Source organism: Mastacembelus armatus, chromosome 20, assembly GCF_900324485.2.
Source record: "Mastacembelus armatus chromosome 20, fMasArm1.2, whole genome shotgun sequence".
NCBI lineage: Eukaryota > Metazoa > Chordata > Actinopteri > Synbranchiformes > Mastacembelidae > Mastacembelus > Mastacembelus armatus.
In genome coordinates this window covers 13,094,292-13,111,231 of record NC_046652.1, presented here as the reverse complement: position 1 = coordinate 13,111,231, position 16,940 = coordinate 13,094,292, and the positions used below count along the sequence as shown (strand labels likewise).

Sequence of the window (16,940 nt, the reverse complement as noted above, 5' to 3'; positions counted from 1 at the left end):
AGGGATGAACTTCACACCTCGTGCCTGCTACTCCAACCACTCAGTTGGATATCTTTAATTACCTTTCTGACTAGTGAAATTACAAAGTTGACTAAGAGTAATGCCATTATGGATATCTTAAATGTAATCACAGACAGTAGTGAGGCTCCTTTAGGTAATAAAATGGATTGCTATAAATGGCTTTCTGTGCCTGGCAATATAAATTCAGCCCAAACCACACATGAACGTCATTAAAAGCTAAGGTTAACATCAAACCAGCTCAGTTCTGTATGAAAAAACAGAGAAGAGTGTAATTGTTTTTATTTTTCAGGGCCAAAGTTTACCTGTCACAGTTGTGGGTCCATTACGGATTACGTAATAACGTGCGACAGCAGCGTGTCCACGGCGACGTCATGACGCTGGGCAGAAAGGCAGATGAGGAGTGACTGCAGGAAGGTGAGACAGCGTTTATTCATTTATAGCTCATTAATTGGGCTTGTGATTTAGCGGCGTTGTCTTTTCCCTTTTTTTAAAATCACGAACGAGCAGAAACAGCGTTTTGCTCACTAACTTATTCATTATTGAGCCTCCAGATAACGTGCGTCCACGTTTTTCTCTAACAACCCCCATCGTAGTTATAACGTTATAACGTTACACCGACAGAAAAGCCTTAGCTGCTTCAAATATGTCTGGAAACAGTTTTAAACCTTTATAGTAAAGGAGAGATTTTCTTTAACCCTTGTTTAGTTTATTTTTTAATTGAAAGATGTGCAGCAGAAGCGTATGAATGATTAGAGATTACACTTGATACACAGTAAATGTAATCTCCAAAGCCTGATGCCATTGGATCACGTTATGTCTGGAAAAAAAAGAGCTCAGGTCATCTAGGTCGATATTGAAAGTTCACAGGTACAATCTTCTCAAATCTGATTATTTATTTTTAGTTTGCTCCATTTCGGGGGTTTTCACTCTCGTTAATCCCATTTTAACTTGGGTGAAATGCACTTTCCTATTTCTAACAGCCATCCATCTGCTGTGCCCCAAGTGTTTGCTCAGGTCTTGATAAAACTATATTTTCTTATTATGCACCCGAGTAGAAAACTGTCTAAGTGAACATTATGAGCCAAGATCAACACAGGCAAATCCATTTTCTGTAATTTTCTGTTATTTGCATTAATCATTGGATGGACTGAGTCTGGATACTCTCGGTATAATGTATTATTTTTCAGGGAAGAATTGATATCTATGGTATTTCAATAATGCGGATGTGGTCTGTCTAACTGGTAGATTTAATACATGTTGCATCATTTCCAACTTGCATTGAAGTGAAACTACCAGTCACTGCATGCATGTCATGCTTATGCAGTGCATGTTTTTAAATGAAACATAGTGTTGTTTGCTGAGAGGAAACAAGAAGGTCACCTTTTCCAGCTGCTATGTGACTGTGTGTAAGTTTTGTGATGTGTGTTTAAAGGTCAAGGCAGTTACTGTGTGTAATTTGAGACACTTGAAACGACTCTCACTGAGACAGGAAACCTGTAATGAGACTGAATATGACATTATTTTATAAAAATAAATGTATTTTTAATAATTTACACCTGATTATTGGATCTCTAGAGCAGAATGATGTGTGACGTTGAGTCGCAGCAAAGATTTTAGTGACTATATTTTGTTTTTACTTTTGCAACAATCACACAAACTGTTCAGCTTTAATCAGGAATCATACTATATAATTAATGAGAGTGTACTGCAATAGCTTAATCCAATACTTCCTAAAGGAGAGATTTAGTTTTTTTTTATTTTTGAACAATTTGCAAAAAAATTCTTAGAAATGTTTTCACTTTGTCATTATGGGTTATTGGGTCTGTATTGGTTGTCAAACTGGCAATTTTACCCATTTGAAATTAAATCTGTTGCATAATAAAGTTAAAAAACTAAAGTGTCTGAATGGTTTATTAAGGTTTCTGTTCTACTGATTGGCTTACAGCTTTGCAGTGACATATTAAACATAAGATATTAAAAGGAGAGACGCCTCAGTAGAGTATAAACAGTGCAGCAGATATATCACATCTCGTATTATATAGAAAACAGTAACATGCAGTGTCCATACTGTTTATAAAATAAGGTTTTTAATGTTTATCTTGTTGAGAGTCCTGGCTCAGGAAATAGCTCAGCCTGTTTACAGTGGAAACACTCTCCACCCCTCAGACCGTACATGAACGACAAACCTGACTCACCACACGTCCTTACTCTTTCCATCTCTCCTCTGGGGTTTGTCTGCTCTGCTTTCATTTCTTCTCCTGCATTTGGTTTATAATTTGCTGCTCACAACCATATCATCATAATAGCCTTTCTGATTTTAGAACAACTGCAACAATGGATCGAGTGAGGAAGGCATTTAACAGCATGGTGAGTATTTGTCTCTTGAATTTAGAGTTGGTGTTTTACAGTACATATTTTTTCAGTTTTTATTATGTGATTGAACTGGCAGCATGGTGGCTGAGTGGTTAGCACTGCTGCCTCACAGCAAGAAGGTCGTGGGTTTGCAACCCAGCCTTTCTGTGTGGAGTTTTCATGTTCTCCCTGTGCTTGTGTGGGTTTTCTCCAGGTACTCCGGTTTCCTCCCACAGTCCAAAAACATGTATGTCAGGTTGATTGGTGACTCTAAATTGCCCATAGGAGTGAGTGTGAGTGTGTGAGGTTGTTTGTCTCTATGTGGCCCTGTGATGGACTGGTGACCTGTCCAGGGTGGACCCCTGCCTTTCACCCAAAGAGAGCTGGGATAGGCTCCAGCTGATCCCCGTGACCCTGGCTTTCAGGAAAAAGCGGGTACAGAAGATGGATGTATGGATTATGTGATTGAACAGGTAGACAATGCAGATTCTAGTTTTAATGTAGCTGATATTTACCACAAATTTCTTAAAAAAAAAAAACCCAAAAACTGGACATTTGCAAACACTTGGCCAACCATCAGCTTCCACAGCTATCAGAAACACACTGCTCATAGTTTTCTCTCATATTCCCCTACTTTTCTGTCTACAGATTAAAAGCGAGCGGTACAGTAGGTTCACTATGCAGGGAGCAGGGGATGGAGAAAGGCATGTTGAGGTGAAACTGTCGGACGATGCTGCAGATGAATCAACAGAGGTTGAGGGTCAAGCACAGGGCTCGCCAACCTTCATGCCAGCACCAAAGCATCAGAGCCGCCGAAATATTTGTTATCTGGTTTTGGGAATCCTGCTGATATTTATCACTGGTATTATTATTATTATTATTATTGTTGTGGTATTTTTTTTATCTTAAGTCATATATTTTTGTGTGCCTGTGTTCTTTCATTATAGATTAGCTTGTTCATTTATTTACTTGATTACTTAAATGTATAAAATGTCAGAAAGTTCCTTCCAGCTCAGGCTGCTGTGACCCCAGCAGTGCAAAATGTAAAGATATTTTGTTGACCAGCACGGAAGACCAAGAGAACGTACAATTATCAATTCAGTGAAAAAATGCCTTAAATACTCAATCACTGCCAGATTGGCTATTTATTTCAACTATAGACTGTGTGCCCTATGGCATGTAAATAAATTCAGATGCTCTGGAAGAGTTATTGCAATTAAATGACAATTTAAGATCTCCCTACACAATGGGACTTCTGCGATTTATTTATTTTGACAATTTTGTCAACACTACATATTTTAATCAGCTTTTTTTCTTAAATGCAATGAATGAGTACCCATGCTGCTCAACATTTAATATAATGTTGATTAAGAAGAGAAAAAGGTAATGTTACTTTGTGTAATTTTGTTATGAATAGAAAATATGGAAAACATGGTTTTGTTTATTTGTCTTACTTTAGCTCTACATGTTCAACTACCTGCCTGAAAACTACTGTAAATAAATTAAATCATTTGAGACTTAATTTTGAGGTTTAATTTTAGGGGGCAAAGTGAAAAATTGTTTATATCAGTAATGACATTATTCTTCTTGTTGTAGTTTAAACCCATAAATCCTTTTCTGTGGTGTTTGTCGTCCAGGTTACTTGGTTGGCTACATAAGCTACCATAAACCTCAGGTGGAGCCTGGGAGCTGTGACACAGGGCTGAAGGAGACACCATCTGATGCGGGACCAGCTCCTGAATTTCATCTGGACTGGACGGACATCACCAAGCTCCTCACGCAGAAACTCACCAGCGAGGGCTTTGATAAGACTCTGAGGTAAACCTCTAATGTGTGCTTCATCGAATCGTATTTAAATGCTGAAGGTGAAGGCAACAAACTATCACATCCATTTCAAATACAGAGGCAGTTCATGGCATTAAGCATAAAAAAAAAACTGGATCAATTAGTAAAAAATAAAATGTGAAAAAATGAAATAAAGTACAAAGCGAAAACAAAAAAGACAGATTAAAAAAAACAACCTTAGTGAGGTTTCAGTGAAGTAATACCTACAGTGGATTAAACAAAACGACAACCAAAGTCAAGAATTTTCAGTTTATTTTTGACTGTTTTTTTTTGTGTTGAGTCATTACATCTAAGTTCATGAGGGAACTGGTTTGATCTGTGTGCAGCACAGTCGCTAAAAGCAGCTTCACCCTATTTAATTCTGACTGAAGGTTCTAGCAGCTGTCAGTGCTGCTGGGTATTTATTCTTCATGAAGTTCAAAGATGTATTTTGGCCCCATATCACTGACAGATTTACTTTAAAATCTGTTTTCCAGTTTTGTAGGTAAAACACAGGCAGTAGCATCTGAATGAGTTGAAGTTGTCTAACAGTCTTTCTGGAAAGACAAAGACTTTACAATAGTCCAGTCTGCTGGAGATGAAGGCAAGAATGTGTCTCTCAAAATCTTGTCTGGACATAAAATTTCTCTATATTATTCAATTACCTGTGAGAAGAAAAATAATACATATGAACTGAAGATGAATGAAGTATCACAGTATGAGTATTACATTGCATAAAGATGGAGACTACAAAGATTAAGATTACAACAATTTATTATGTTGTTTTCTAATTATATTGATGTATGTTAGTCATTATAGTCTTTTATGTAAGTTGTGTGACTTCTCAACAAAAAATACTAAGTGAATAATACAGCCTATTCAGTAAACCATACATGGATTCAAGTCATGCGAACTGTTTAATTGTGTGTTGCATAAATCTGAGAAATACTCACAAACTATACTACAAATGCCAATAAATTCACACTCTTAATAAATAATTAGGCTTTATAATCTCTAACTTCTCTACTGGCATAACTGAGAAAAAACACTTTAAGAACACTGTGTAATGTCTCATAGAGTGTCCAGATAACTTTGGCATTGTTCTTTTGAACGGTTTTCTGATTTTGAAACAATGTGGCTGACATTTAAAACATAATATGTTGCACTGAAGGTTCATAACTAGACTTTTAGAGCAGTGTATGAGTCATTTTAGAAAACTGAACTGCGACAGCGATGGAAGGAACGGTTGATTTGGTTTCTCTGCAGAGACTTTGATCTACCCAAACGCTCAGCTGGAAGTGAAGAAGAAATCAAACTGGCAAACCGTATATTTGACGAATTCAAGAAGCAGGATATGGATCCTTGGACTGACATCCACTATGTTCAGCTACCAATTCCAGACAGGTTGTTTAAACACATTTTAATACACTTGATGAAAGAATTAATTATAATTTTTTGAGGCCTCTTAAATGTTTTAAGTCTCTGTTCTTGTTGACCTGTTGAGAGACCTGTAATTTAGGGTTAAGGGGTGGCTTTATGCATATTTTTGATTTGGCTGCCTTACTCATTCATGAGAAATTGTAATGTAAATTGTCATGTAAGTATCTCAAAACTAAGACTCTTTCATTTGTTGAAAGCAAATGCTTTAGACCCTTTGAATATAAAAGGCTTTGGATCAAATATCTATTGTGCTGTTGTCTGTAATTTCCCTCTCCTTTGCAGTGAGCACCCAAACCGTGTCCTTTTTGGCTCAGATGTCTTCGAGCCTGTGGGGTATCTGGCCTACAGTGCCCCTGGGAAAGTTGAGGTGGGTTGGTGGGTTTACACATCCACAGTTAAACACCGATCAACGTGTTTTGCTTAAATTAAAATAAGGTTTAATTATATGATATGTGTTTGCAATTTAAGCAATTTCTCTGTCTCTAAAATGTTTTTAATGCATCAGGTAAAGCTCTATACAAATAAGCTTCCTCACCTAAAAGGGGAGTTATCCTTGCTTTCAGCCCATGATTTACGTCCCTGTGTAAAATGTAGTGGCCTGTTTGATTTGTGTGTGCATACTGTAGGGCAAGCTGGTGTATGGCAATTACGGTCGTCAGCAAGACCTAAATATTCTGCAGACAAAGAACATTGAGCTGAAAGATTCTGTATTGTTGCTCCGAAGTGGAAAGATCAGCTTTGCAGAGCAGGTATGTTCAGATTTAAGGCTTTCATATATTGTATGAGCTATTTCTGGTTTATGGGGAACTAAATCTCACTGCTTGCTCTTTGTTTTTTCTATTGTTTTGGTTTGGATCATGTTTCTTTAGGTGGATAATGCTGCAACAAAAGGGGCCTCAGCTGTTCTCATCTACCCTGACATTCAAGATTACAAATATCTAGCAGACACAGCCCTCTACGGACATGTAAATATGCAGTGTCTCAATACCAGTTTTTTAACAACTTAATCATATTAACACATTAAACATTTTTGGGCATCAACACCCCTGCAATCAAAGTATCTGCCCCATTTATAACTTCAATCCCTTAATTAAACAGTGTAAACATTTAAACATCAATTATAAAATATGCTGTCAAAATAATTTTCCACATCCCTGCTCCCAGTTACATCTGTGTTTTCTACAACTGTCAAATCCTGCTTTTACATTAAGGAATTATTATTAATATGTAATAGAATAACAGTCAGAGGAAAATCTTTCTGCAATGGGTATTTTAATAGCTTAAGTACTTATTGCATTTGTGGTAATACTTAAAATACTGGAACTGTGATATTTTCTAAGATATATACCATTGCAACCAGCATAGTCATTATACTGTCATTTTAAGACCACTTTCCCTTCAGGTCCACCTGGGGTCAGGCGACCCTTACACCCCTGGATTTCCCTCCTTCAACCATACCCAGTTTCCTCCAACTCAGTCGTCTGGCCTCCCTAAAATCCCAGCTCAGACTATCACTGCCAACATGGCTTCTGCTCTGCTACAGTAAGACCAACAGCATTTAACATCTTATGGTTAAGCACAGGCCATATATCACCAACAGCTGATCTCAGTGGGAAATCTGTTTCCACATCTGTATACTCAGCACACTGAATATTATATGTAATACTGTGAGCAGCGCATTAGCCTCACTCAATATATGTTCACTAGATTTGGACAGAACTTGAATGTAAAACATTAACAAACACTCTCAAGGTACATGTCTGAAAGAAAAGATGAAAGAAAATTCAGTATTTATTTTTTAATTAATGTTTGGGTCCATGTATTGAAGAAACCAGCCATGTACAGATAAGTAAAAATCCCCACCACCCCTCCCACACTTACTAAAAGAGTCCCCAAACAACAAGAAATTATGCAATTGTGTTGCTTGCAGTCATATTTATGCTTTTGGTAGAAATGTTGTGGTTTGGGGTTGTTGTTTATTAGCCTTTACTTTATACACAGACACTGACCCAGAGACCCACTTAATTAAATTACTAAGAATTAATGTTACATGTACAGACATATACAGATATATTTATTTGTTTAGAGACAGTTTTTTGTGTTTATTGTATTTCATCTTTTCATATGAGTGTGAATAAAAATAACTTTGGGCCACAACAACCAATTCAAACTCGGTTGTTTATTTATTTATGTATTTTTTTATATGTTATTGCACTGAGTATATACTGTGAACACCTGCTTTTCTTTATTCTCTCTAGGAATATTGGAGGCCCTGAATTGGATGAAAGCAGTGGTTTTAAGGGCGGCTTCAAGTCGTACAGACTGGGAGGCACTGAGAATATCACTGTTGAGGTGAACAACGTGTTGGTCACCAGAAAAATCCACAATGTCTTTGGAGTCATCAAAGGATTCACAGATCCTGGTAGGGCTAACTTTTTTTTTTCCTCTGTATAAGTAAACTGTACACACTGATACTATTTTTTTCCTCGTTGATGATCTCATTTGTGTCTGTATGTGACTTTGCAGATCGCTACGTTGTACTAGGAGCTCAGAGAGATGCCTGGGGTAAAGGTTATTCCAGAGCTGCTGTTGGCACCTCCGTATTGATAGAGCTGGCCAAGGCTGTTCGTGAGATGGTGGAGAAAAGTAACAAATATTGTCCTTATGCCAATTTCACTGTGAAATGTTTTTAACCACCATTCATTTTATTCTGGATATTGAATAGCATATTATAAAAAATGGATATTATGGCTCTGATTTTTTTTTTTTGTCCATGCCAAGCTAGTTGATCTTTGTTGATCTTTAGGCTTGGTCCTCTAATGTCCCACAATACTGATAAATAGAAACTCACACACCAAAAGAGAAGATTCTTAGATTAGACATTTGGTGTGCCTTGCTCCACAAAGTTGTACACTAATGAGATGCGAATGATATTTTTTAAACTTCTGCAAGCATTCTTGATCACAAACTACTATTAATGTGAGCATGCATGTTATACATATACAGTATAGTACAGATCATAGCGAGTTTTAAAACTTTCCAGGTGATTTTTTTCTTTTTTTCTTTTTTCTGCAATATAAAACTAAAAAAACATGAATTGTTGTCATGGACAGTAATGATCTTGTGATCTGTTTAGTTTTTTACCCATTCAGTCTCATAGTTTGCAATTTTTCTTTTACTGTTAGTAGCAAGAAATACTTGTTTCAGTATTGTCCTGGCACCATTTGTTCTTTCGGGTAGATGCTCAGTTACATAAATAAATATGTGTTTGTGTTTGGTGCTTTGCACAGCATCAATGCTATAAATTGTTTTTTCAGATGGCTTCCGGCCAAGGAGAAGCCTTGTGTTTGCAAGTTGGAGTGCTGGAGAGTATGGAAATGTTGGTGTCACAGAGTGGTTGGAGGTGAGAACGAATGAATATTTAATGAATATGTACAGGAACAGAAGTGTCTGTATATACTCATAAGATCTTTTTTGTTTGTTTTCTTAGGGGTATATGTCTTCTCTTGACAAAAGGGTTTTCACCTACATAAGTTTGGATAGCCTGGTCATGGGTATGTAGTGCACACACACATTTGTTTCTATAGTTGTGAGGACTATCATTGACACAATCCATCAAAATACATAATGGAATGTGCGAAGAAATGGATGATCCATCTTAGTGAAGCTACCTATCTAGTCTAGATTGCCCCGTCATGTGGCCCCAAAGAACAGGTTACAAGTCCATGCCATCATAAATGTTCAAAGCCCCACGACAAGATTGCGCTCCAACCCTCCCTGTCCTAAACCTGGTCGCATAATACATCCTGTGTTGCTTTGCGCCCTCTCTTTGCTAACCTACTAATGCCATCGCTTCGCTAATACATTACTTCAAAGTAGGGCCTCAGTGTGGGTGTGAGAGTGCAGGCAAGTCTACAGGCATCATCAGGTGGGCACCCTCTTAATAATCGTGTTTCGGTGAGTTGGGCCCACGACACTGAGAAGGCTCAACAGTGTGTTCCAGTGTCCCAGAACCAGTGAACTAAAGTAGTATTGATCCACAAACCTGCCTAATGCAATATTAGCAGGGCTATGCTATCAGCGAGCTAACCAAACTAATCTAGAAGCAGAAACTAGCCTAACAGGCCTCAGGCCCTACCTGATACCCATCATAACTCAATGTGTGACTAAATTCTAATCTTAATTAAATAATTCATCATTCATTATTTAATACAATTAGGTCCTTTATGTGATCAAACAGCAAAAACAATATTATTGCCCTATGACTAGAGAAAACAGTGAAAAAGAATGTCTCATTCCCAAAAGCTTCTAATGTGAAAAAACACCTAGGATGCATTGCGTCCGGTGCATCCCAATTTTATGTCAATTGTAGTTATATTTAATGCCAACTTCTGTTTATTGAGTGCCAAGATGTAATTGACAAGCACTGGATTTTTTTTTAAAGATGCTCACTCATGATGGTGTCCAGATTATCATTCCACTTTTATGTATAATTTCTCCTTTTTTCTTTTTGGCAAAAATTACATCAACAGGAAGTTTAACGTTATTCATTGACATGAGCATCCCACATTTTATAAAAAAAAAATACAAAAAACAAATCTGGTTTAAAATCATCAAATTCTCACTTTAACCCTAAAACCAAGTCTGGTCTCTCAAACAAACATTTGAATTTGTCCACAGTAAAAACAATGTCCTCTTAATGATAATCAGAGGACATTCTAAAATTTGTCCACACAACTATAGAAAGACATGTAAAACCACAAAATCTGTACTCAGATTGTTAAGACTGTGAGTAATTGTCAGTTTACTGTGTGTATTTTCTGACTAGGCCGTGGAAACTTTACGGTCTCAGCGAGTCCGCTGCTTTACAGCCTCATTGAGAGCACAATGAAAGTGGTAATAACGCACATCGCAATTAACTGTGATTCAGTTTCTGTGCAAACCATCTGCATTTGTATTGTCACTAATTTTCCTCATTAATTATAGGTGAAGAGTCCTCTCGGTCCTGGTACTGTGTACGATATAGTGGGAAAAAACAACTGGGAAGCCAGTGTGTAAGTAGAAAAAGATGTGTTTTTTATGTATTGTTTTAGTGTCAATTAGACAAATGTTTCAATTATCTCCAGTTTAATAATTTTTAGAGGAAAGTTTCTGTTTTCTACCAAAATACTAAAATGGTATGTTATTTTTTTACACACAAGGACCTTCCCAATATTAGAATAAGTAAATAAAATAATAAGGGTGACCAAACATTCAGCAGCACCTTTCAGTGCTCATTTCAATACTGATGTCTACAGAAAAGACATTTGTTGTCCCATACCCAGCCTTGCAGAAAAATCTTCAAATCAATAATAGTTTAGCTGTTGAAATAATTACTGGATTCTTTGTTTCTAATAGCTTAATACCTTATATTGTGATATTTTCAGACTGAGGCCAATGTCAATGGATGACCCTGCTTATCCCTTCCTGGCCTTTTCTGGGATCCCCTCTGTCTCTTTCCACTTCATCGCTCCCAATGTGAGTCTTTTAATTAAATTATTTCAGTATTTTTTCAAGCAAAGAAACCCAAACATTTTAAAAGTAAGTTCTCTGTCCCCTTGATGTTCACTCATATAAAACATTGTTCTTGTGATCTTCATCACCATGAAAAAACATATTTGGTGTCTCATATAGTCAGTTAAAAAAACGTGATTATGCCGTCTGTGTGGAAGTTAATTGACAACTATTGATCTACTGATCATCGAATAATTCTGGGGTTCATATTTTGGTTTCTCTGTGCTTGTTTAATATGTGTTTTGTCTTGTATTAAATTTTCCTCTCTTTGTATGTGCTTTTGTCCAAAGACTGAGTCGTACGCTTACTATGGTACCAATCTTGACAACATGGATCATCTGAATTACCAAACCAGCCATCGCACCAGTGAAATGACAGCAGTGGCAGCGCAGTTTGCTGGCCAGATGGCATTGCGACTAGTTCATGACCACCTGCTCCGCCTGGATGTAAGCCGATACAAGAACATCCTCACCAAGGCTGTGAACAAGGTCTACAAACAGATCCAGCGGCTCTCACAGGTCCTTATTACTTCTTCTAAAATACATTTTGTGTGTGTGCTAGATTCTTGTCTAAGTGAATTTACTTTTTTACATTTGGAAACCTGGGTCTCTGTAATGGCCTTAGTTACCATATTTTTTTGGACTAATATTCCAGCGTGACTTATAGTCCAAAAAATATGGTGCCTGGGCTGTCCTAATGAGGTTATACTGGCAGAGGTCTGCTGGAGCAAGTGCTAATGTTCAAGGTTATCCCCCAAGGGGCAATTTATTTTACAGACAGGTAAAGTATATATGTAACACAATGTTACAATAACCATACACATACAACATCAACATCACGTACGACATCAACAACGAGATGTCAGAAAGAGGTCAATGCGTCACCTCATACTGTTTAGCAACCCAGTTGTGGTTGTGACATAAATGTGTACCTACGACCAGATGGTAGCTGGTTGTACTTTGCAAAAAGAGGGTGACTACTGTCTGATAAAATGGTTTTCCATTTAAATTTCAGGTTGTAATGCAACAAAATAGGATAAAGGCTAAGTGGATGAATACTTTTGCAAGGCACTGTATCCATAATGACATTTCTCCTAGGCAAAAGTGTATTTTCACTAGTCAGAATAGTAATTAAAGATATCCACAATAACACTCTTACAAGTAGAAACTGTATTTGACGATGTTTATGGTATAGTTTTTAAGAGTGAAATGTGAGGCATGAGCTGTGCTATTTGTTCCTTATTATGCAAATTATATGCAAAACATATACCACTTGCCTTAGCCCCACCCCACACAGCCCTCCCCTCCACTCACAAAACAATTGTTATCTCAAAGCTCAATGACTTGAACTGGAAGAACAGTAAGTCCACTTGCGTTGTCCTTGAGCAATGATGCACTGATGTGGAGTTACCTGGACACAGAGATATAGCTATGACCTATACTCCAAAGGGTCTTGTAAATGTTTTTTTTTTATTGACAGCCCAGTTTTTTAATAAATGTGAGTAAGAAAGATTTTCTTTCTGTAGTCTGGTCAGCTGAAGGACGTGAATCCCAAATGGATCAGCCTTGCATTAGGCTCCTTCAAACGAGCTGCTGATGACATCAAAGGTGCCGTCCTCAACACCAACTTAAATGACGAGGCCTGTCGGATCTTCAATGACAGGCTCATGAGGGTAAGATGCCTTGTGTTACAGTTCTGCTGTCAAATCCATGAGTTACGTTTTCTAAGACAAAAAATTTTGACTACACTCAACTATGCTATGTGTGTGTTTATTCTCTTGTTAAGAAGATACACGAACTGTGATTAATTTATCTATTTACATTCACTGACATTTTATAGATTATGACAGTTTGCTGATCTCATGTATGCTCTGGCTCTGCCTTGTCAAGGGGATAAGTGCTCATGGTCCATCCATCCATCCATTATCTATACCTGCTTATTGATCATTCAGATCAATGTGTCAATCAGTTTCAGTAAATTAAGGCTTCCTCTCCGTCCAGACTTTTCCCCACACATCAGAGGATTGCTCATTTCATTCATATCTAAAACATTAAAGAAAACACTGAGATATGTTGAACAGGGATTAACACTAACAGCTGCAGTGTCTCCTTATGCCATTTACACACATGTAAACGGCATAAGGAGACACATTAGTGACATTAGTAATGTTTGTTGACTTGGTGGTAAAATGACCAATTTCATGGATAATCAGATCAGAAATACCAAATGCTGATTTTCCATTTTTACATTAAATAGTTTTATAAAAGCAAAGTGACTTGCGTATTGCTGCTGTATCCCTCCTGTTCATGGATACAGCCTCAAAATACTGCTGATACAAACTCTGAATTTCTATTAGAAAACCTAACTAATCCTTGATGTGAGTACCTTTTTTAGTTGCTTTAACAAAAGCTGTTTCATACCCAGTGCCAAAGAACATGTTTCTTTTTTCACCTATTTGTCTCCATAAAATGCCAGAATTGGTCCAGTAAAAATACTGCAGTATCATCTACTTGCTAAGAGCACTTGGGGCAAGTAAGAATGCAATTTAAATATATTTGAGTGGTTTTATGAAATTTAATGAAACTATGTCAGCAGACATAATCCTGCTGGCACTGGTATTTTTAAACCCATCACAGATTTATACATTATCTTTTGTTTTTTTTAATCATTCTAGGTTGAGAACACCCTTCTGTCTCCATACGTGTCTCCTGTTCAGACTCCCTTCCGCCACCTCTTGCTGGGCCAAGGCTCCCACACATTGGCATCCCTTGCTGAGACTACTGACATGGACCAGCTCCGCGTCCAGCTGGCCCTGGCCACCTGGAACCTGAAGGGGTGTGCTAACGCCATGGTGGGAGATATCTGGGAGATTGATAACGAAATCTAAATGGTGGGCACATGCGATCCTGGGTATCCTGTGTATGGTTGAAATAAAAAAGGGAATTAAAGAGTAGAGAGAGGAGCTCCAATATTAGCCCTTATGTAAAAGCTTTCAATAAATACAGGCTTAAAAAACTCCATTTGACAAAAATCCAGGAGATTTTAAAAGTAACAGTGGCAGTGTCCACTATTATGTAATTGTCTTTCTATATGTTGTTATCGGAAGCAGTGCCTTCCATAATTATGACGGTTATACTGTCTGATCCAACAGCAGCATCTGCTACAGAAATGTCTCCTAAACTGTTGCCAACAAAATGGAGCCCTTGATAAATTTTGCTCTCTGGCCATCATTTCTTCTTCACGTGTATTGAATTGAGGTGAGGGGGCATGCACCATTTGAAAGTGTAATTTTGGCTAAATCGTGGTCACATCTGTGGTCCTTCGCTTTTGTCATCCAAACAATTATTGCAAAAATATTACAAGGGATAAGTTAAAGGCAGAAGAGCATTTGTACTTCAACATTGTCCAGCACAGGTTTGTTTTCTTTGTCTAACACAAGAAGACAAGCAGAATACTGTCTGGATATCAAGACTATTTTATTTATATAGCACAAAGCCAAGAAAAAATTAAACGTTAAAGCAATTAAACTTGGTTTACCCTGCATTTGATGGACAGTTGAATGCTGGATTTAGATATAAATTCTGCAAACAGCTGAGCTGATTGGTCAAATAATTTCTAAAAAAAAACCCATTTTTGTTGCACAGTTAATTTGGAGCAGTAAATAGTATGATTAAGTTATCGGGAGCAGTGCCTTCCATAATTAAAACCCATTATCGGGAGCAGTGTCTTCCATAATGACAAGCAGTGATGGTAGTTTTTGTCTACCAGTGTGTGTATGTGAATGGGTGTGTGTGTGTGTTTTGCAGTGGATGTGTATTTATCGGGAGCAGTGTCTCTCATATTTCACTTGAAGGGTGGAATAACTTATCGGGGACAGTGTTTCCCAGAGTTTTATACTTGATATACCTTTTGTATTTCTGTTTTTATTTTCAGTTTATACACATATACATGCGTGTGATGCCACAGGCCTCCTGACCTCCACAGTGCGTGCACTTCTGATTTCTTTTGTGTTGCTTGTGCTTATGTTTCTGATCTGGGATATGGTTGTGGTATGGTTAAGTTTTATTCAGTATCAAAGTAATCCAGTGAACAGTAATAATTATTATTATTATAGCTTATTTGTGATTAGTGGCACTAGATTGCCAAGATGTTAAAATCAATGTGCTAAAACTGGATATTACAACACTACTTATTCCTCTATTTAAAAATAAGACGTGGTCACTCACATCCAAACTGGATCAAAATCGCTAATCAGTACATCCTAGCTCCTCTAGAGAAATAATCCACATAGAGTTTTAAATTTTGCCTTTAAGCAATCAACTCAAGATACAAACACAAAGAATTATTTTTAAATGCACATAATATGTTAGCAACATCCTTGCCTGCCTGCCTGCATTAGTTATATAATATAAGTTACATGTTCAGTTTTTATAGATATGTTTTTCCTTGTTTCCATTCGTGGGTATTTTATTACTTTATTTGACCCTTTTCTTCCCATAAAAGTTAGTTATGAAATACATAAAATTATGCTTATTTTATTTCAACATACACTGAAGAACTAGCAAAGTTGTTTCGTGTTTCATTATTACGACTGTGCCAGTTCTGTTGATGTTGTTACGTCTGTACGTTCATACGTTACAAGATTTAAAAACATTTCTGAGTCCTGAAAATGCATGCAGTTTCCACTCACTGTGTTCTCTAAAATATGCTGTAGTGTGTGAAAGCCTGTATAATTTATGTACTTGAAAAAGTCTTGAAATTATGTTTCTGTGATTTCCATAAGATAAAAAGTAATGTTTGGCTTGGCATTCGGTTCTCAGTTTTTATTATAGTAGACGACAAGAACTGTCTGAAATTTACTGCAAAGGCCATTAAGAGACATTTTTATGAGTGTTATGATTTAGGTGACTGTCATTGTTAGTGTCAATGTAGAAACTAGAAAGTTTATGAGAATAAGAATAGGAACTACTGTAATGTATCCTCAGTCCAGTGTTCATGACAGTACCATCATTTAAGTAACACCGACATACTTAAGTTGATCTGCAGGTCAAAAAGCCTAATAACACAGATATACCATGCAAATAGATAAATAGTGAAGCAGCCTAAGTTGTGAGAAATGTAGCTTTGTTTTATTCCACATGTAAAAGACAAGTACAAGTCAACTTCTGCACTAAATATTATACAGTAAAAGCCTGGTGTTCCCACACTAAAGGGTATTTTCTAATGCTGCTTCACTAAAATAAAAATAAAAAACTTTTTGAGTGTTTGTAGGAAAATGTAAGACATCTGGACTAGACACTTTGGTGATACTTCTCCATTGAAAAGACAGAATAATGTATAAAGTACATAAATTAACATTTGTATCAGTTTTCCTTAATAATTGTGTTATGAAAAATACTTTTTTTCTTAGTAGATACTAATGTAAATGACATATGAGGTTTAGTGTCTATTTATTTACTGTTTGAGGATTTTTCATTAGTAAATACACACCTTAGAAGTAAACAAAGGTAAATATCCTTAAGTGTCCTATATAGTTTACTAGATGTTCTGTATTACTACTAGTGTGATTTATTAAATTAATAGAATAATAATTGAAGTTATTTTAAAAGCAAAAATAAGAAACATTTGGTTGCTTCGGCTTCTAAAACGATAAAAACTCCAACACTTGATGTGTAGCCCAATTCCTTAAGGCCTTCCTCGGCGTCAGTGTATTAAAAACGTGCTTACATATAAGATGTGTACGTATTTTG

General features: G+C 36.8%; 1 protein-coding gene across 3 annotated transcripts; it reads left to right on the top strand.

Annotated features, from left to right (window-relative positions):
- The first annotated feature begins 388 nt into the window (after positions 1 to 388).
- Positions 389 to 15,990, top strand: tfr1b (transferrin receptor 1b). 3 transcript variants are annotated; one of them, XM_026292659.1, is made up of 19 exons: positions 389 to 435; positions 2,343 to 2,388; positions 3,022 to 3,235; positions 4,011 to 4,191; positions 5,464 to 5,601; positions 5,920 to 6,004; positions 6,264 to 6,386; positions 6,507 to 6,602; positions 7,040 to 7,179; positions 7,896 to 8,059; positions 8,164 to 8,283; positions 8,955 to 9,040; positions 9,128 to 9,191; positions 10,466 to 10,533; positions 10,624 to 10,691; positions 11,064 to 11,154; positions 11,481 to 11,708; positions 12,716 to 12,862; positions 13,865 to 15,990. In XM_026292659.1, the coding sequence occupies exons 2-19, from the start codon at positions 2,356 to 2,358 to the stop codon at positions 14,075 to 14,077; spliced, it is 2,259 nt and encodes a 752-aa protein (XP_026148444.1). In that variant the 5' UTR covers positions 389 to 435; positions 2,343 to 2,355; the 3' UTR covers positions 14,078 to 15,990. The 3 variants fall into 3 exon arrangements, with proteins under 3 accessions (XP_026148444.1, XP_026148446.1, XP_026148445.1); XM_026292661.1 differs by lacking the exon at positions 13,865 to 15,990 and adding an exon at positions 13,507 to 13,647; XM_026292660.1 differs by lacking the exons at positions 389 to 435; positions 2,343 to 2,388 and adding an exon at positions 2,708 to 2,846.
- Positions 15,991 to 16,940: the final 950 nt, after the last annotated feature.